The sequence below is a fragment of the Symphalangus syndactylus genome, chromosome X (assembly GCF_028878055.3).
Source record: "Symphalangus syndactylus isolate Jambi chromosome X, NHGRI_mSymSyn1-v2.1_pri, whole genome shotgun sequence".
NCBI lineage: Eukaryota > Metazoa > Chordata > Mammalia > Primates > Hylobatidae > Symphalangus > Symphalangus syndactylus.
Genome location: NC_072447.2, coordinates 82,909,872 through 82,932,368, shown reverse-complemented (window position 1 = coordinate 82,932,368; position 22,497 = coordinate 82,909,872). Strand labels below are relative to the sequence as shown.

The window sequence follows — 22,497 nt, the reverse complement described above, 5'->3', positions numbered from 1 at the left end:
TATTAAGGGCAAATCCAGAGTTCAAAACCTAGTCATCTGATTCCAAATCCATTGGATTTTGCACAACACCTCAATGCCCAAAACAGACCAGAAAGGAGAGACCTCATCAGCATGGAACAAACAAAATCTGAAAAAGACTATCATTAAGGTTTATAAATGTAAGAAGTTTATGTATTTTGGTAGCTTTATGTCATTCACCAAATTCCAATACATGAGTACTAGAAAGCTCTTTGAAACTTAACAATGCTGTTTAAGACAACTAATATGAAGCCCTGCTTTGCGTAGTGGCTGGCAAAGTTATGAGACTCATTACTTCCAAGGAATTGGTATAGACTGATAATCTAACCAGCTTCATAGAAGGTTTATGTAAATTGATGAGTGGTAGATGCCTAATGGATAATTAGAAGAAATTAGGATACCTGGAAGACAACCCTAACTTTTGAAGTAGATATCAATGAGGAAAACTAAGCCGTTTCAAAACATATCATGTATTAGCACCAGAATTTGATCCCAGCATTAGAAATATTCCCAGCGGGTAGCCAGCTAAACATTGGACACAACTCTTGAGAAAATCTTGAATTCTAGACGGTGGCTAAGTCATGGAAACAACTCTTTTTAAAAAATAATTTCAACTTTTTTTGTAGATTCAGGGGGTACATGTGCAGATTTGTTAGCTGGGTATATTGCATGATGGTGAGATTTGGGGTACAATTGAGCCTATCACCCAAATAATAAGCATAGTACCCAATAGATAGTTTTTCAACCCTTGCTCCCCACCCCCCAACACAGTAGTCTCCATCATCTATTGGGGAACAACTCTTGAGCAATTCTTGTACTGTCATGAAGAATGAGATCTTGGGCACACCTTATGGGCGTCTTACACCATTATCTTCATTCCTTCAAATGGCTGAAAAACAAGGTCTAGCTTTTTGTTAGAGTTTGTAAAGCAGAGAAAGTAAAGTGAAGCAATGAACTCAAATATTAGAATTAACATTTTATTGCTAAGTGTTAGGCTCAAAGAGAGATGTGACCGTCTGGCTGACAAACTTCCCCCTGATCTGCCACATCTTAATAACCTTTATGGGTGGCTTTGATGCAAACTGAAATTTGAGAATCACTGCTCTAAGGGAAAGCACTCTGGACTGGGACTAAAGAAACTTGGATTCTGGTTCCACTGCTTCCATAACTTTGCTGGGTAATTCTGATCAAATCACTTGCCCCTCTGGGCCTCAGTTACTTCTCTGTAAAATGAGAGTGTTGAACAAAATGATCTCTATGGTTTCACCTTAGTCTAAAATATTGGCATAGTTCCTATTTTACCAGTTTATAGAATAACATCGACTTAGTCATTTAACCTCAAAATCCTTCATTTTCTACCCATTTATTTAAAAGTACCCATAATTTCTATGAAACCTTGTAATGTAGGAATGGGAGCCAGCTGTTTCCAATTCCATGATTGAACCAGTTGGTGCGTAATAGTACCTGAAACAAGTTAAAGTCCCACACTTCCCATCTCAATCATTGGCATTAAAAATATAGTTAATGTGCTTAAGATACTGCCAAGTGTAAGAGTTTAGTTCTCAGTCACTCAGATGATCCAAATTGGTTAACCACATTACCCTTGAAGTGAATAATGAGAGTGTAAACATGAAATTGTTTTCTCCTGATCTCTTTAAAAATCAAAGATTTCACACTCCCATACTGAAGGAACATGGATTAACATAACTTAGTCATGTAATTTTCCCCGTACAAACCTCATAAAATCAAAGAAACAGAACAATTGCAAAAGATAACACATAAAAAAGAACATTTAAAGGCATTGCTTAAGAGAGAAAAGTATGATAACACTTCACAAAGGCTAGCCTAGAGACACTCCCAGGGGGTAGCCAGCTAAACACTGGACACAACTCTTGAAAAAATCTTGGATTCTAGAGGGCAGTGGAAGAGGCACTCTCACTTACTGATGATGAGAATATAAATTAAATACAAATATTCTTAATGGCAATTTGGCAGTATCTACCAAAAGACATCCCTTTTGACCTTGCAGTTCCACTTCAGAGAATTGATCCTATAGATATTTTTTGTGCGTGTGCTGATGATATATATAAAAACTATTCATTGAAGCATTATTTGTATTAGTAAGAGAAGGGAGAACAACAAATTTTCCTCAAAGACAGCCTGGTTAAATAAATTACGGTAACTTATAGTAAGTGAAAAAGAAGTAAAGTACAAAACAGTGTGTATAGAATACTGCTCTTTGTGGAAAAACACACTATTTGGGTGATTTTATATGTATAAAATCATAAAGGATACACAACAAAGGCATGGCTTTGTGATGTTGGTTGCTTCCAGCAAGGAGAACTGGGTGGCTGGGAGAAAGGTATAGGAGGAAGACTTTTCACTGTATACTATTCCATATTTTCAGATTTTAAAATTTGTAAATATATTACCTTTAAAAAGAGATACAATTAAAAGTGTTAAAATGTTACAAATCTTTCATGTTTGTGGTGTACATATATACATATATTTGTATAAACATATACAAATAAGAGGATCTGGAATGATACATACCAAACACCAAAGAGGTGTTGTGCCTTAGAATGGGGAGGTGTGAAGTTAAATGTATGTGTGGGGTGGACATTTACCTTTTACTTTATATTGCTTGAATTTTAAAATGAGATTTCATAATTACAAAAATCAAGCACATATAAAAGGTCTTGTCCTGTAGGGTTGCTAGCACTGGGCCAGGAGAGTAGAGTCTCTCTTTTTTTTTCAATTCAATTATAAATGTATGAGAGGCTCAGTCCTATTAAGTTGGTCTTGAGTCACATTATTCCCTTGAGTCTTTCTGATGGATTGAAGTAATAAGACCATACCATTTAAGGACTCGCAGTCTTGCAGTCTTATAACCACCTCTTTGGAGAATACCAGAATATCTCAGATGAGAAGAGCTATCTAAAAGGCAAAGGGTATGAAAAGAAAGGTAGTAGAGAGCCACTTTTATAACTGTCTCAGAAGTACAACCCACACTTCAAAAGTATATAATCTTCAATGGAATACTATTCAGCCATAAGAAAGAATGAAATCATGTCTTTTGCAGCAAGATGGATGGAACTGGGGGCCATTATCTTAAGTGAAACAACTCAGACGCAGAAAGACAAATACCTCATGTTCTCACTCATAAGTGGAAGCTAAATAATGTGTACATATGGAAATAGACTGTGGAATGATAGATAATAGAGACTGGTATGAGTGAGGCGGTGGGAGAGGGGTGGATGATAAGAAACTACTTAATAGGTACAATGTACATTATTCAAGTGATAGATACTCTTGAAAGCCCTGACTACACCACTGTGCAACCTATGCATGTAACGAAATTTTACTTGTACTCCATGAATTTATACAAAATTTTGTAAAAGAAAAAAAATGCTTAGTCTTTAACACCTGGCTACATTATAGACTACCTCTGTGACTTTGGTTAATCAACTACCTCTGGTAGTTAATTGACAATCCCTATCTTATTACCTATCTTACAAATTTATTGAGAAAATAAAATGAAATAATATATCTGAAAGCATGTTGTAAACTCTAAAGTGCTGTGTAAATTGTGTCATTATCACCTTTCAGTACTCAAAGTAGCAAAGATAATGACAATTGGCTGAAGTTTTCCTTGCATTGTCATAAAGGACATTTCCCTCTTTACTTCAAGAATCACATGGCAACTTTTAAGGTATGCAACTTGCAGAAAGTCTTTGTTTCAAGTTTGTCATTATGGCTTGTTTCTGTCACTGTATAGGAAAATAAAATTAACACTTCATAATAATACCAGAGAATACATGTTAATAGGAAAACAGAATAAAAATTTGTCATGGAACTTTGTATTTTTGAACTCTTAGAAATGGATAAAAAGATAGTATAAACACTGATTTTTTTTTTATTTCAGTTATTTACCTCATACTCTACCATGCCATCTTTGTGTTCTTTACCTGGACCTACTGGAAGTCTATCTTTACACTCCCACAGCAGCCAAACCAGAAGGTAAGAATATTGGTTACTTCTTAAAGGATAAGAACAGAAAAAAGCAGAAATGACAGTAAAGCAAGAAGAGGACAAAAAGAGGAGTAAATAATACGAAAGAGTCAGGGTAATCTTAAAGAACTCCTAGTGATAAAGGTAAATTGAGGGTAGGATAGGCTACTGAAGGAGTTTGTGAAATCACCAGCTCTGGAAATCTTTAATACTAAGAAGCCAACTGGGTGCTGTGGATCACACCTGTATTCCCAACATTTTTGGAGGCTGAGGCAGGAGAACCACTTGAAGCTACGAGTTTGAGACCTAGGCAACAAAGTGAGACCCTGTATTCTGTGTATGAAAAATACACAGAATTTTTAATGTGTATTAAAATACACAGAAATTTTAATGTGTATTAAAAAGTACACAGAATTTTTTAATTAGCTGGGCATGGTGGAGCACACCTGTGTTCCCAGCTACTCAGGAGGCAGAGGCAGGAAGATTACCTAAACCCAGGAGTTTGAGGCTGCAGTGACCTGTGATGGTGCCACTACACTCCAGCCTGACTGACAGAGTAAGACCCTGTCTCAAATTTTATTTTATTTATTTTTTATTTTTTATTTCTTTCTTCTTTTTTTATTATTATTATACTTTAAGTTTTAGGGTACATGTGCACGATGTGGAGGTTTGTTACATATGTATCCATGTGCCATGTTGGTGTGCTGCACCCATTAACTCGTCATTTAGCATTAGGTATATCTCCTAATGCTGTCCCTCCCCCCTCCCCCCACCCCACAACAGTCCCTGGAGTGTGATGTTCCCCTCCCTCAGTCCATGTGTTCTCGTTCTTCAATTCCCACCTATGAGTGAGAACATGTGATGTTTGATTTTTTGTCCTTGCGATAGTTTACTGAGAATGATGTTTTCCAGTTTCATCCGTGTCCCTACAAAGGACATGAACTCATCATTTTTTATGGCTGCATAGTATTCCATGGTGTATATATGCCACATTTTCTTAATCCAGTCTATCGTTGTTGGACATTTGGGTTGGTTCCAAGTCTTTGCTATTGTGAATAGTGCCACAATAAACATATGTGTGCATGTGTCTTTATAGCAGCATGATTTATAGTCCTTTGGGTATATACCCAGTAATGGGATGGCTGGGTCAAATGGTATTTCTAGCTCTAGATCCCTGAGGAATCACCACACTGACTTCCACAATGGTTGAACTAGTTTACAGTCCCACCAGCAGTGTAAAAGTGTTCCTATTTCTCCACATCCTCTCCAGCACCTGTTGTTTCCTGACTTTTTAATGATGGCCATTCTAACTGGTGTGAGATGGTATCTAATAGTGGTTTTGATTTGCATTTCTCTGATGGCCAGTGATGATGAGCATTTTTTCATGTGTTTTTTGGCTGCATAAATGTCTTCTTTTGAGAAGTGTCTGTTCATGTCCTTTGTGGGGTGGGGGGAGGGGGGACGGACAGCATTAGGAGATATACCTAATGCTAAATGACGAGTTAATGGGTGCAGCAAAACAACATGACACATGGATACATATGTAACAAACCTACACATTGTGCACATGTACCCTAAAACCTAAAGTATAATAATAAAAAAAAGAACTCTAACAAGATAAAAAAAAAACTTTTAGAAAGACACAAACTGCCAAAACTAACTCAAGCAGAAATAAAAAATCTGAATAGACTTTTAACAAGTAAAGATATAGAATTAATAATCAAAAACCTGCCAACAAAGAAAACCCAAGGACCAGATGGCTTCACAGATGAATTCTATCACATATTTAAGGAATAATTAACATCAATCCTTCCCAAATTTCTTAAAAAATTAAGAAACATTTCCTCTGGCCAGTGCAAGTAGGAAAGAAAATCAGATAAAAGGCATTGAAATTGAACAGGAGGAAGTAAAATTATCTCTGTTTGTAAGTATGATCTTACATCTAGAAAACTAAATTTTCCACATGTAAAACCCTATTATAAATAATGAATGAATTCAGCAAAGTTGCAGGATACAAAATCACCACATCACGCAAAAAGCAATTATGTTTTGATATGCTAACACTGAGCAATCTGAAAGGAAACTAAAAAAGCAATTTCATTTATAATAGCACCAAAAATAATAAAATACTTAGGAATAAACGTAACCCAAAAAGTGAAAGACTTCTAAAGTGAGAACTAAAAAATGTCACTGAAAGAAAGTAGACATGAATAAAGGGAAAAGCATCCTGTATTCATGAATTGGAAGAGTTAATATTGTTAAAATGTAAATACTACCCAAATCAATCTATAGATTTAATGCAATTTATATCAAAATCCCAATGATCTTTTTTTTGCAGAAATAAAAAATCATTTTCTAAAATTTATGTGGAATATCAAGAGATCCCACATGCCAAAAACAATCTTGAAAAAGAACAAAGACGTAGCTTCACACTTCCTGATTTCAGAATTTACTACAAAGCTACAGTAATCAAAACAATGTGGTACTGGCATAAGGACAGCTATGTAGACCAATGGAATAGGATAAAGAGCCCAACAACAAACACTTACATATTTGGTCAGAAATCTTCAACAACCATGCTAAAAGCATTCTACTGGAGAATGCACAGTCTTCAACAAGTGGTGTTGGGATAACTGGATGTCCATATCCAAAAGAATGATATAGAACCCTTACCTCACACCATATACAAAAATTAATTTAAAATAGATCCAAGATCTAAACTTCAGAGCTAGGATTATAAAACTCAGGAAAAAATCCACAGAGGAATATTTTTATAACATTGGTTTGGCAATTTCTTAGATATGACACCAACACTGTAAAAAAGTAAACATACTTAAATTGGACTATATCATAATTAAAAATTTTCATATGTCAAAGGATACATTTAACAGAGTGAAAAGGCAGCCTACAGAATAGCAGAAAATATAAGTAATATGTTAGATAAAGAGTTATTATACAGAATATTTAAAAACTACAGCTAAACAAAAAAACTCATTTTATTTTTATTTATTTATTTATTTATTTATTTATTTATTTATTTATGTTTGAGACGGAGTCTCACTCAGTCGCCCAGGCTGGAGTGCAGTGGCGCAATCTCGGCTCACTGCAAGCTCCGCTTCTGGGTTCATGCCATTCTCCTGCCTCAGCCTCCCAAGTAGCTGGGACCACAGGCACCCACCACCAAGCCTGGCTAATTTTTTGTATTTTTTTTAGTAGAGATGGGGTTTCACCATGTTAGCCAGGATGGTCTCGATCTCCTGACCTCGTAATCCACCCGTCTCAGCCTCCCAATGTGCTGGGATTACAGGCATGAGCCACCACACCTGGCCAACTCATTTTATTTTTTAAAAATAATTTCAACTTTTATTTTAGCTTCAAGGGTTATATGTGCAGATCAATTTTAAAATGGGTAAATAACTTGACAGTTCTCCAAAGAAGATATCTCAATGATCAGGAATATTTTAGTCAGGGTTCTCTAGATGGACAGAACTAATAGTATATGTGTGTGTGTGTGTGTGTGTGTGTGTGTGTGTATAAAGGGGATTTTATATATATATACATATATATATATAAAGGGGATTATATATATATATACACATATATATAAAGGGGATTATATATATACACACACGTATATGGGAGTATATAAAAGTATAAGTATAATAAAAGTACATATATATATATATATATGAAGGGGAGTTTATTAAGTATTAATTCACACAATCACAAGGTCTCACAATAGGCCATCAGCAAGCTGAGGAGCAAGGAAAGCCAGTCTGAGTCCCAAAACTGAAGAACTTGGAGTCTGATGTTTGAGGGCATGAAAGGTCCAGCATAGGAGAAAGATGTAGGCTTGGAGGCTAGGCCAGTCTAGTCTTTTCACGTTTTTCTGCCTGCTTTATATTCACTGGCAGCTGATTAGATGGTGCCCACCCAGATTAAGGGTGGGTCTGCCTTCCCAAGCCTAGTGACTCAAATGTTATTCTCCTATGGCAGCACCCTCACAGACACACCCAGGATCAGTCCTTTGCATCCTTCAGTCCAATCAAGTTCACCCTCAGTATTAACCATCACAACTCCACCCCTTGTCAAGTTGAAACCGTGCACATCTCCTGAGATCATACATAATCTTCAAATGAAGACAATAATAAGGTCATAATTATGCCTGACATGATATAACTATCCTTCGTACAACCAGAAACACACCAATACCCAAACCAAATGCTATTACATAAAGTTAACAATACTTAAATGCTGATATGAAGTCAATAAATCTTATGTCACATGATAAAGGAAAAAGGAAATAGAAGGAAGATATTTTCTTAGTACAAGTGTATACATGCACAAATATGTTTTTAAGAAAAGGAAGAAATGCTCATGATAATTATAGTTCTTGTTTCTGCAACTGGTCACATGGCTGTAGCTGGTATTGATGACCACCTTCTTCTACTCCTGTATTACATGCATATTCTTTCTTACCTCCGTTGTGGAGTAGTAAATTGATTTCATCTTGATAGTCTGGGTCAGTCACCCCAGGGAACACTATAACTCCATTCTCAGCTTGTTGACTTAAAGGTAGAAGCCCAAAGTGTCCAGGTGGCAATCTTAACTTCCAGTTTAATGGAATCATTGTTGTGTCTCCTAGTGGCAGTGTTCCTCCATCTGGAACAAAGACGTCTAGGCAAGCAGAACATAATGTTGTGGGAACAGGAAGCAAGAATTTTGCTAGTGGATCACTAGGGGTGATAGTGAGTAGTGCCACTTCCACTTCCACTACTTGATTTGTGGACACATGAATCCTGCCTATGCAAGAAAGAGTACCATATATTGGATGCTGATTCAAAGCATACACGGCCTTCTGGAGAACTATGCCCCAGCTCTGCAAAGTATTGTCACCTAGTTGACATTGTAATTGTGATTTCAAAAGGCTATTCCACCGTTCTATCAATCCAGCTGCTTCAGGATGATAGGGAACATGGGAATTCCATGAGCATGAGCCCACTGCCTCACGTCTTTAGCCATAAAGTGAGTGCATTGATTAGAGGCAGTGCTGTGTGGATTACCGTGATGGTGGATAAGGGATTCCATGAGTCCATGGATTGTAGTATTGACAGAAGCATTGTGTGCAGGATAGGTAAACCTATATTCAGAGTCAGTATCTATTCCAGTGAGGAAAAACCTCTGCCCATTCCTGATAAATGAAGTCCAATATAATCAACCTGCCACCAGGTAGCTGGCTGATCACCCCTAGGAATGGTGCCAATTTGAATGCTGAATGTTGGTCTCTTCTGTGGCAAAATTGGGCACTCAGCAGTGGCCATAGCCAAGTCAACCTTGTTGAGTGGAGGTCCATGTCACTGAGCCCATGCATAACCTCCATCCTTGCCACCACAGCCACTTTGTTCATGGGCCCATTGGGCGATGACAGGGGTGGCTGGGGAAAGAGGCTGAGTGATGTCCACAGAACAGGTCGTCCTATCCACTTGATTATTAAAATCCTCCTCTGCTGAAGTCACCCGTTGGTGACCACTCACATGGGATACAAATATCTTCACAGTTTATGACCACTCAGAGAGGTCCATCCACATACCTCTTCCCCATATTTCTTTGTCACCAAATTTCCAATCATGCTTCTTCCAAATCTCTAACCAGCCAAACCATTGGCTACAGCCCATGAATCAGTATATAATTTCACATCTGGCCATTTCTTCCTCCATGCAAATTGTACAACCAGGTGTGTTGCTCATAGTTCTGCCCCATGGGAAGATTTCTTTACACCACTGTCCTTCCGGGATGTCCTAGAAAGGGGCTGTAGTGCTGCAGCTGTCCACTTTCGGGTGGTGCCTGCATTTCGTGTAGAACCATCTGTGAACCAGGCCGTAGTAATCTCTTCCTCTGTCAACTGATCGTAGTGAACCCCCCATGAGGCCATCAGTGCAGGCTGGGGGAGAGAAGGCAAGGTGGCAGGAGTGGAGACCATGGGCATTTGAGCTACTTTGTCATGTAACTTGTGCCTTCAGGACCTGCTCGAGCATGATCACGTATATACCACTTCATTTGATGATAGAATACTGATGTGCACAACCAACTTTATGGCTAGATGGGTTGCAGAGTGTCCAGTTCATGATAGACAGTTCAGGTCACATGGTGACTTTATGACCCGTAGTCAATCGTTCAGTTTCCACCAAAGCCCAGTAATAGGCCAAGAGCTGTCTCTCAAAAGGAGAGTAGCTATCTGCAGAAGATGGCAGGGCCTTGCTCCAAAATCCTAGAGGCCTCTGCTGTGATTCACCTGTGGGAGCCTGCCAAAGGCTCCAAACAGCATCCCTATCTGCCACTGACACCTCAAGCACCATTGGATCTGCTGGGTCGTATAGCCCAAGTGGCAGAGCAGCTTGCACAGCAGACTGGACCTGTTGCAGAGCCTTCTCCTGTTCTGGACCCAACTCAAAACTGGCAGCCTTTTGGGTCACTTGATAAATGGGCCAGAGTAACATGCTCAAATGAGGAATGTGTTGCATCCAAAATCCAAATAGGCCCACTAGGTATTGTGCTAATTTCTTGGTTGTAGGAGGGGCCAAATGCAGCAACTTATCCTTCACCTCAGAAGGAATATTTTGACGGCCTCACACCACTGGACCCCTAGAAATTTTACTGAGGTAGAAGGTCCCTGAATTTTAGTTGGATTTATTTCTGATCCTCTGGCATGCAAATGTCTCATCAATAAGTCCAATGTATTTGCTACTTCTTGCACACTGGATCCAATCAGCATAATGTCATCAATGTAATGGACCAGTGTGATATCTTGCAGAAGCGAAAAACGATCAAGGTCTCTCCCAATAAGATAATGTCACAAAGACAAAGAGTTGATATACTCCTAAGGTAGGACAATAAAGATGTATTAGTGGCCTTGCCAGCTGAAGGCAAATTGCTTCTGGTGGGCCTTATGGACAGGAATGGAGAAAAAGGCATTTACTAAGTCAATGTCTGCATACCAGGCACCAGGAGATGTGTTAATTTGCTCAAGCCATGAAACCATATCTGTTACAGCAGCTGCAATTGGAGTCACCACTTGGTGAAGCTTACGATAATCCACTGTAATTCTCCAAAATCCGTCTGTTTTCTGTGCAGGCCAAATTGGAGAGTTGAAGGAGAATGTAGTGGGAATCACCACCACTGCATCTGTCAAGTTCTTGATGGTGGCACTAATCACAATCCCTCCAGGGATGTGATACTGTTTTTGATTTACTATGTTTCTAGGTAGAGGCAGCTCTAATGACTTCCATTTGGTCTTTCCCACCATAATGACCCTCACCCTACCAGTCAGGGAGCCATTGTGGGGATTCTGCCAGCTGCTAAGTATGTCTATGCCAATTATGCATTCTGGCACTGGGGAAGTGACCACAAGATGAGTCCGGGGACCCACTGGACACTGGACACTGTAAATTGGACCTGAGCTAAAACTCCACTAATTACCTGACCTCCATATGCCCCTACTTTAACTGGAGGACTGTAATGTCATTTTTGCTTGCCTGGAATCATCACCTCAGAGCCAGTGTCCAGTAGTCCTCAAAATGTCTGATCATTTCCCTTTCCCCAATGCAGTTACCCTTGTAAAAAGCCACATGTTTCTTTGGGGAAGGGTGGGAGAAAGATTATGTTCCTTGGTTCTCCACATATGGTCAAAGGTATTATGTATACAGTCACTAAACTCCTTGCCTCTCACAAGCCGTGAAACTCCAGGAGTTTGTGAAGTATTAACTCACACAATCACAGGGGCCCACAATAGACCATCTGCAAGCTGAGGAGCAAGGAAAGCCAGTCCGAGTCCCAAAACTGAGGAACTTGGAGTCCAATGTTCGAGGGCAGGAAGGGTCCAGCTTGGTAGAAAGATGTAGCCTTGGAGGATAGGCAGTCTAGTCTTTTCGCGTTTTTCTGCCTGCTTTATATTCGCTGGTAGCTGATTAGATGGTGCCCACTCAGATTAAGGGTGGGTCTGCCTTCCCCATCCCACTGAGACAAATGTTAATCTCCTTTGGCAGCACCCTTGCAGACACACCCAGGATCCTTTGCATCCTTCAATCCAATCAAGTTGACACTCAATATTAACCATCACGAAGAAGCACATGAAGATGCTGAAAATCGTTAATCATTAGATTAATGCAAATCAAAACAATGAGATACCACCTCACATCCTTTATTAAAACCTTTATTAAAAGGCTTACAATAAAAAAAAACTGTAAAACAGCAAGTGTTGGTGAAGACGTAAAGAAATTGGAACTTTTTAAAATATAAATATATATATATTTAAATTTTATTATTATTATACTTTAAGTTTTAGGGTACATGTGCACAATGTGCAGTTTTGTTACCTATGTATACATGTGCCATGTTGGTGTGCTGCACCCATTAACTCGTCATTTAGCATTAGGTGTATCTCCTAATGCTGTCCCTCCCCCCTCCCCCCACCCCACAACAGTCACTGGAGTGTGATGTTCCCTTTCTTGTGTCCATGTGTTCTCATTGTTCAATTCTCACCTATGAGTGAGAATATGCGGTGTTTGCTTTTTGTCCTTGCGATAGTTTGCTGAGAATGATGGTTTCCAGTTTCATCCATGTCCCTACAAAGGACATGAACTCATCATTTTTTATGGCTGCATAGTATTCCATGGTGTATATGTGCCACAATTTCTTAATCCAGTCTATCGTTGTTGGACATTTGGGTTGGTTCCAAGTCTTTGATATTGTGCATAGTGCCGCAATAAACATACGTCTGCATGTGTCTTTATAGCAGCATGATTTATAGTCCTTTGGGTATATACCCAGTAATGGGATGGCTGGGTCAAATGGTATTTTTAGTTCTAGATCACTGAGGAATCGCCACACTGACTTCCACAATGGTTGCACTAGTTCACAGTCCCAACAGTGTAAAAGTGTTCCTGTTTCTTCACATCCTCTCCAGCACCTGTTGTTTCCTGACTTTTTAATGATGGCCATTCTAACTGGTGTGAGATGGTATCTCATTGTGGTTTTCATTTGCATTTCTCTGATGGCCAGTGATGATGAGCATTTTTTCATGTGTTTTTTGGCTGCATAAATGTCTTCTTTTGAAAAGTGTCTGTTCATATCTTTCGCCCACTTTTTGATGGGGTTGTTTTTTTCTTGTAAATTTGTTTGAGTCCATTGTAGATTCTGGATATTAGCCCTTTGTCAGTTGAGTAGGTTGCGAAAATTTTCTCCCATTTTCCAGGTTGCCTGTTCACTCTGATGGTAGTTTCTTTTGCTGTACAGAAGCTCTTTAGTTTAATTAGATCTCATTTGTCAATTTTTGCTTCTGTTGCCATTGCTTTTGGTGTTTTAGACATGAAGTCCTTGCCCATGCCTATGTCCTGAATGGTATTGCCTAAGTTTTCTTCTAGGGTTTTTATGGTTTTAGGTCTAACATTGAAGTCTTTAATCCATCTTGAATTAATTTTTGTATAAGGTATAAGGAAGGGATCCAGTTTCAGCCTTCTACATATGGCTAGTCAGTTTTCCCACCACCATTTGTTAAATAGGGAATCCTTTCCCCATCACTTCTTTTTGTCAGGTTTGTCAAAGATCAGATGGTTGTATATATGCGGCATTATTTCTGAGGGCTCTGTTCTGATCCATTGATCTATATCTCTGTTTTGGTACCAGTACCATGCTGTTTTGGTTACTGTAGCCTTGTAGTATAGTTTGAAGTCAGATAGCGTGATGCCGCCAGCTTTGTTCTTTTGGCTTAGGATTGACTTGGCGATGTGGGCCCTTTTTTGGTTCCATGTGAACTTTAAAGTAGTTTTTTTCCAATTCTGTGAAGAAAGTCATTGGTAGCTTGATGGGGATGGCATTGAATCTATAAATTACCTTTGGCAGTATGGCCATTTTCACAATATTGATTCTTCCTACCCATAAGCATGGAATGTTCTTCCATGTGTTTGTATCTTCTTTTATTTCATTGAGCAGTGGTTTGTAGTTCTCCTTGAAGAGGTCCTTCACATCCCTTGTAAGTTGGATTCCTAGGTATTTTATTCTCTGAAGCAATTGTGAATGGGAGTTCACTCATGATTTGGCTCTCTGTTTGTCTGTTATTGATGTATAAGAATGCTTGTGACTTTCATACATTGATTTTGTTTCCTGAGACTTTACTGAAGTTGCTTATCAGCTTAAGGAGATTTTGGACTGAGACAATGGGGATTCTAGATATACAATCATGTCATCTGCAAACAGGGACAATTTGAGTTCCTCTTTTCCTAATTGAATACCCTTTATTTCCTTCTCCTGCCTAATTACCCTGGCTAGAACTTCCAACACTATGTTGAATAGGAGTGGTGAGAGAGGGCATCCCTGTCTTGTGCCAGTTTTCAAAGGGAATGCTTCGAGTTTTTACCCATTCAGTATGACATTGGCTGTGGGTTTGTCATAGCTCTTATTATTTTGAGATACGTCCCATCAATACCTAATTTATTGAGAGTTTTTAGCATGAAGGATTGTTGAATTTTGTCAAAGGCCTTTTCTGCATCTGTTGAGATAATCATGTGGTTTTTGTCTTTGGTTCTGTTTATATACTGGATTACATTTATTGATTTGCATATGTTGAACCAGGCTTGCATCCCAGGGATGAAGCCCACTTGATCATGGTGGATAAGCTTTTTATGTGCTGCTGGATTTGGTTTGCCCGTATTTTTTTGAGGATTTTTGCATCAATGTTCATCCAGAATATTGGTCTAAAATTCTCTGTTTTTTGTTGTGTCTCTGCCAGGCTTTGGTATCAGGATGATGCTGACCTCATAAAATGAGTTAGGGAGGATTCCTTCTTTTTCTATTGATTGGAATAGTTTCAGGAGGAATGATACCAGCTCCTCCAAGTACGTCTGGTAGAATTCGGCTGTGAATCCATATGGTCCTGGACTTTTTGGGGTTGCTAAGCTATTGCCTATTGCCACAATTTCAGAGCCTGTTATTGGTCTATTCAGAGATTCAACTTCTTCCTGGTTTAGTCTTGGGAGGGTGTATGTGTCGAGGAATTTATCCATTTCTTCTAGATTTTCTAGCTTATTTGCGTAGAGGTATGTATATTATTCTCTGATGGTAGTCTCTATTTCTGTGGGATTGGTGGTGATATCCCCTTTTTCATTTTTTGTTGCATCTATTTGATTCTTCTCTCTTTTCTTCTTTATTACTCTTGCTAGCGGTCTATCAATTTTGTTGATCTTCTCAAAAAACCAGCTCCTGGATTCCTTAATTTTTTGAAGGGTTTTTTGTGTCTCTATTTCCTTCAGTTCTGCTCTGATTTTAGTTATTTCTTGCCTTCTGCTAGCTTTTGAATCTGTTTGCTCTTGCTTGTGTAATTCTTTTAATTGTGATGTTAGGGTGTCAACTTTGGATCTTTCCTGCTTTCCCTTGTGGGTATTTAGTGCTGTAAATTTCCCTCTACACATTCCTTTGAATGTGTCCCAGAGATTCTGGTATGTTGTGTCTTTGTTCTCATTGGTTTCAAAGAACATCTTTATTTCTGCCTTCATTTCATTATGTACCCAGTAGTCATTCAGGAGCAGGTTGTTCAGTTTCCATTTAGTTGAGAGGTTTTGAGTGAGTTTGTTAATCCTCAGTTCTAGTTTGATTGCACTGTGGTCTGAGAGACAGTTTGTTATAATTTCTGTTCTTTTACATTTGCTGAGGAGGGCTTTACTTCCAACTATGTGGTCAGTTTTGGAATAGTTGTGGTGTGGTGCTAAAAAAATGTATATTCTGTTGATTTGGGGTGGCGCGTTCTGTAGATGTCTATTAGGTCTGCTTGTTGCAGAGCTGAGTTCAATTCCTGGGTATCCCTGTTAACTTTCTGTCTCGTTGATCTGTGTGATGTTGACAGTGGGGTCACTAAGGTCCTTTTAGGTCACTAAGGACTTACTTTATGAATCTGGGTGCTCCTGTATTGGGTGCATATATATTTAGGATAGTTAGCTCTTCTTGTTGAATTGATCCCTTTACCATTATGTAATGGCCTTCTTTGTCTCTTTTGATCTTTGTTGGTTTAAAGTCTGTTTTATCAGAGACTAGGATTGCAACCCCTGCCTTTTTTTGTTTTCCATTTGCTTCGCAGATCTTTCTCCATCCCTTTATTTTGAGCCTATGTGTATCACTGCATGTGAGATGGGTTTCCTGAAAACAGCACACTGCTGGGTCTTGACTCTTTATCCAAGTTGCCCGTCTGTGTCTTTTAATTGGAGCATTTAACCCATTTACATTTAAGGTTAATATTATTACGTGTGAATTTGGTCCTGTCATGATGATGTTAGCTAGTTATTTTGCTCGTTAGTTGATGCAGTTTCTTCCTAGCCTCGAAAGTCTTCACATTTTGGCATGTTTTTGCAGTGGCTGCTACCGGTTTTTCCTTTCCATGTTTAGTGCTTCCTTCAGGAGCTCTTTTAGGGCAGGCCTGGTGGTGACAAAATCTCTCAGCATTTGCTTGTCTGTAAAGCATTTTATTTCTCCTTCACTTATGAAGCTTAGTTTGGCTGGATATGAAATTCTGGGTTGAAACTCCTTTTCTTTAAGAATGTTGAATAGCGGCCCCCACTCTCTTCTGGCTTGTAGAGTTTCTGCCGAGAGATCAGCTGTTAGTCTGATGAGCTTCCCTTTGTGGGTAACCCGACCTTTCTCTCTGGCCGCCTTTAACATTTTTTCCTTCATTTCAACTGTGGTGAATCTGACAATTATGTGTCTTGGAGTTGCTCTTTTCGAGGAGTATCTTTGTGGCGTTCTCTGTATTTCCTGAATCTGAATGTTGGCCTGCCTTGCTAGATTGGGGAAGTTCTCCTGGAGAGTGTTTTCCAACTGAGTTCCATTCTCCCTGTCACTTTCAGGTACACCAGTCAGAGGTAGATTTGGTCTTTTCACATAGTCCCATATTTCATGGAGGCTTTGTTCATTTCTTTTTATTCTTTTTTCTCTAAACTTCCCTTCTCACTTCATTTCATTCATTTCATCTTCCTTAACTGATACCGTTTCTTCCAGTTGATCGCATCGGCTCCTGAGGCTTCTGCATTCTTCACATAGTTCTTGAGCCTTGGCTTTCAGCTCCTTTAAGCCCTTCTCTGCATTGGTTATTCTGGTTATCCATTCGTCTAATTTTTTTCCAATGGTTTTAACTTCTTTGCCATTGGTTTGAATTTCCTCCTGTAGCTCGGAGTAGTTTGATCATCTGAAGCCTTCTTCTCTCAACTCATCAAAGTCATTCTCCATCCAGCTTTGTTCCATTGCTGGTGAGGAGCTCCGTTCATTTGGAGGAGGATAGGTGCTCTGCTTTTTACAGTTTCCAGCTTTTCTGCTCTGTTTTTTCCTCATCTTTGTGGTTTTATCTACTTTTGGTCTTTGATGATGGTGACAGACAGATGGGTTTTTGGTGTGGGTGTCCTTTCTGTTTGTTAGTTTTCCTTCTAACAGACAGGACGCTCAGCTGCAGGTCTGTTGGAGTTTGCTAGAGGTCCACTCCAGACTCTGTTTGCCTGGGTATCAGCAGCAGAGGCTGCAGAACAGCGGTGGCTGTAGAACAGCGAATATTGCTGAACCACAAATGCTGCTGCCCGATCATTCCTCTGGAAGTTTTGTCTCAGAGGAGTAGCCAGCCATGTGAGGCATCTGTCTGTCCCTACTTGGGGGTGCCTCCCAGTTAGGCTGCTCGGGTGTCAGGTACACACTTGAGGAGGCAGTCTGCCCCTTCTCAGATCTCCAGCTGCGTGCTGGGAGAACCACTACTCTCTTCAAAGCTGTCAGTCAGACAGGGACATTTAAGTCTGTGAAGGTTCCTGCTGACTTTTTGTTTGTCTGTGCCCTGCCCCCAGAGGTGGAGCCTACAGAGGCAGGCAGGCCTCCTTGAGCTGTGGTGGGCTCCACCCAGATCGAGCTTCCCCGCTGCTTTGTTTACCTAATCAAGCCTGGGCAATGGCAGGCGCCCCTCCCCCAGCCTCGCTGCCACCTTGCAGTTTGATCTCAGACTGCTGTGCTAGCAATCAGCGAGACTCCGTGGGCATAGGACCCTCCAAGCCATGTGCGGGATATAATCTGGTGTGCCGTTTTTTATGCCTGTTGGAAAAGCACAGTATTAGATGGAGAGTGACCCGATTTTCCAGGTGCCATCTGTCACCCCTTTCTTTGACTGGGAAATGGAACTCCCTGACCCCTTGCACTTCCCCATTGAGGCAATGCCTCGCCCTGCTTCGGCTTGCACGCAGTGCGCTGCACCAACTGTCCTGCACCCACTGTCTGGCACTCCCTAGTGAGATGAACCCAGTACCTCCGATAGAAATGCTGAAATCACCCATCTTCTGCATCGCTCACGCTGGGAGCTATAGACGGGAGCTGTTCCTATTCGGCCATCTTAGCTCCACCCCCAAGAAATTGGAACATCTGAAGGCTGTTGGTGGGAATGGTAAAATGGTGTAACTGCTATGGAAAACAGTATAATGGTTCCTCAGATAGTTAAAAATAGCACCACCATAGGGTCTAGCAATTCCACTTTTGGGTTTATACCCAAAAGAGTTGACAGTATGGTCTCAAAGAGATGGCTGTATACCTATGTTTATAGCGTTATTCACAATAGCCAAAAGGTGAAAGCAACCCAAATGAATTGGTAAGTAAAATCAAGTATATACATACAATGGAATATTATTCAGCTTTTGAAAGAGAGGGAAATTCTGACACATGCTACCACATGGATGAAACTTCAGGACATCATATTAAGTGAAATAAACCAGTAACAAAAGGCAAATATGTATGATTCTACTTACATGAGATACCTAACATAGTCGAATTCACAGAGATAAAGTAGAATGGTCTTTGCTAAGACTGGGAGGAGAGGGAAATGTGGAGTTATTTAATGAGTATAGAATATCAGTTTGGGAAGATGAATAAAGTTCTGGAGATGGATGGTAGTGATGGTTGAACAATAATGTGAATGTACTTAATGCCACTGAACTATATACTTTAAAATGGTTAAATTTTGTTATGCATATTTATCACATTATTTTAAAAAGGACCAAATACTTAAATGTAAGACCTAAATTTACAAAATTCTTTGAATAAAACTTAGGGGAAAATCTTTATTCTTGGATTTGGCAATGAATTTTTTGATATGACACCAAAAGCACAAGTAATAAAAGAAAAAACTGATAAATTTGACTTCATCAAAGTTAAAAAAAAGCCTTTTGTACATCAAACAACACTATCAAGAAAGTGAGATGATCATCCAAAGAATGGGAGAAAATATTTGCAAGTCATGTATCTGATGTGTCAAGTGTTCAGAATATATCAAGAATTTCTACAAATAAACAAGAAAATAAACAACCAAATTTAAAACTGGTGAAAGGATTTGAATAGACATGTCTCCAAAGAATATACAGAAATAGCCAAAAAGCACAGAAAAGATTCTTGACATCATTAGTTATTATAGAAATGCAAACAAGACCATGATAGATCCCTACTTGGATAGCCAAATTAAATGAATGACTGAAAAATAATAACTCTTGGTGAGGATGTGAAGAAATCAGAACCTTCATAAATTGCTACTAGGAATGTAAAATGGTATGACTGATGTGAAAACAGCTGTATAAATTTTCATAAAGTTAAATATATAATTACCATGTGACCCAGAAATCCCACTCCTATATACCCAAAATAATTGAAAACAGGTGTTCAAACAAGTACTTATACATAACTATTCATAGCAGCACTATTCACTATAGCCAAAAGGTAGAAGCCGTCCAAATTTTCATCAGTGAACAAATGGATAATGAAGATACTGTATGTCCGTATGATGGCTGGAATTTTATTCAGCCATGAAAAGGAATGTAGCACTGATACATAGTACAATACGGATGAACCTTGAAAATATTATGCAAGGGCTGGGCACATGGCTCATGCCTGTAATCCCAGCACATTGATAGGCTGAGGCAGGCAGATCACCTGAGGTCGGGAGTTCGAGACTAGCCTGACCAACTTGGAGAAACCCCGGTTCTACTAAAAATACAAAATTAGCCAGGCATTGTGGTGCATGCCTGTAATCCCAGTTACTCGGGAGGCTGAGGCAGGAGAGTCGCTTGAACCCGGGAGGCATAGATTGCGGTGACCCGAGATTGTGCCATTGTACTCTAGCCTAGGCAAAAAAGAGCAAATCTCTGTCTAAAAAAAAAAAAAAATTATGCCAATTGAAAGACACCAGACACTGAAGGCCACATAGTTTTGATTACATTTATGTGAAATATCCAGAAAGGCAAATCCATAGAGACAGAATGCAAATTAATAGTTGCCAGGCTCTGGGTATAGAGAGAAATGGAGAATAACTGTTATTAGGTATGGCATTTCCTTTTGGGGAGATGAAACTGTTCTGGAACTAGATAGTGGTAATGGTTGCACAACACTCTGTACTAAATGCTACTGAATTGTACACTATAAAATGGACACTTTAAATGGAATTTATGTTATGTGAATTTTGCCTAAATAAAAATGACTGTCATCATCACCTCATGAAGCTTGTAGGCCAGTAGTAAGTCTGATTGCTTGGGAATTTCATAGCCCTAACCTGGGTGAGATGGTGACAGAATTTAGACATGCACTACAAATATCTAACATTTAAGACCACATCTTTATTATTTTTAACTTGTAAAAAGAAAAGGAGAATATATTGGGCCAATTTAATAGCCACAATATTACATTCTTTAATACCAAGTACATCCCAATCTATCATCAATTGCCTCATCCAAAATGCATTTACTGGCTCATTGTGTTATAAGTTTTCAATAAGTCTTGTTAGTGCCAGAATTAGGGCATCCAGGCCTGACATCTTATTCCAAACCAAAGCCAGTTTGTTCAGTAGACATGAGATATTTATCACATACAAATAGAAAGTCCTCTTCCTGTGCATTTCAAGTAGGTGCAGTGTACTATAAGGAAGTTATATTCCCAAGGACATCCCAGAAATTAAAGTGCCACCACAAGGTGCTACTTTTAATTATAATGTTAAAAAGAATTTTTAAAACCTTATAATTTTGTCTTAACGAGTATAACTGTTCTTCTAAGTAAACAAAATAACCAGTTGTTTTTTATATTACTTTGCAGTGTTTAGTTCATTTAGCTACTGTTTTATAATATTGATTTATTGACTTTTGTTTTTTTCTTTGTCTTAAGCTTTTAAGTTCAGGGCTACATGTGCAGGATATGCACATTTGTTATACAGGTAAATGTTTGCCATGGTGCTTTGCTGCACAGATAATCCCATCACCTAGGTGTGAATCCCAGCATCCATTAGCTACTCTTCCTGATGCTGTCCCTCCCCCCACCCCTAACAGGCCCCACTGTGTGTTGTTCCTCTTCCTGTGTCCATGTGTTCACATTGTTCAGCTCCCACTTATAAGTGAGAACGTATGATGTTTGGTTATCCGTTCATGTGTTAGTTTGGTGAGGATAATGGCTTCCAACTCCACCCATGTCCCTGTAGAGGACATAATCTCCTTCCATTTTATGGCTGCATAGTATTCCATGGTGTATATGTACCACATTTTCTCTATCCAGTCTATCACGGATGGACATTTAGGTTGATTTAATGTCTTTGCTATTGAGAACAGTGCTGCAATTAACATATGCATGCATGTACCATTATTTATTTATTTTTAAAGAAAAGAGGTTTAATTGACTCACAGTTACACATGGCTGGGCAGACCTCAGGAAACTTACAATTAATGCATGTAACATTATATTTATTTTTTTTTGTGAACCATAGACCTTAAACTATTTATTTATTTATTTATTTATTTTTTATTTATTTATTATATTTTAGGTTTTAGGGTACATGTGCACAATGTGCAGGTTTGTTACATATGTATCCATGTGCCATGTTGCTTTCCTGCACCCATTAACTCGTCATTTAGCATTAGGTATATCTCCAGATGCTGTCCCTCCCCCCTCTCCCAACCCCACAACAGTCCCCGGAGTGTGATGTTCCCCTTCCTGTGTCCATGAGTTCTCATTGTTCAATTCCCACCTATTAGTGAGAACATGCGGCGTTTGGTTTTTTGTCCTTGCGATAGTTTACTGAGAATGATGTTTTCCAGTTTCATCCATGTCTCTACAAAGGACATGAAGTCATCATTTTTTATGGCTGCATAGTATTCCATGGTGTATATGTGCCACATTTTCTTAATCCAGTCTATCGTTGTTGGACATTTGGGTTGGTTCCAAGTCTTTGATATTGTGCATAGTGCCGCAATAAACATACGTCTGCATGTGTCTTTATAGCAGCATGATTTATAGTCCTTTGGGTATATACCCAGTAATGGGATGTCTGGGTCAAATGGTATTTCTAGTTCTAGATCCCTGAGGAATCGCCACACTGACTTCCACAATGGTTGAACTAGTTTACAGTCCCACCAACAGTGTAAAAGTGTTCCTATT

The 22,497-nt window shown here is 39.2% G+C and overlaps 1 protein-coding gene across 6 annotated transcripts in view; it reads left to right on the top strand.

Moving 5' to 3' along the window:
• Positions 1-22,497, top strand: part of ZDHHC15 (zinc finger DHHC-type palmitoyltransferase 15) — a 258,275-nt gene that overhangs the window by 51,144 nt on the left and 184,634 nt on the right. For all 6 annotated transcript variants that reach the window (XM_063634713.1, XM_063634714.1, XM_063634711.1 and 3 more), the window contains one exon: positions 3,944-4,038. In XM_063634713.1, the coding sequence (XP_063490783.1) occupies positions 3,944-4,038 (95 nt within the window). The remainder of the gene's footprint in view (positions 1-3,943; positions 4,039-22,497) is intronic.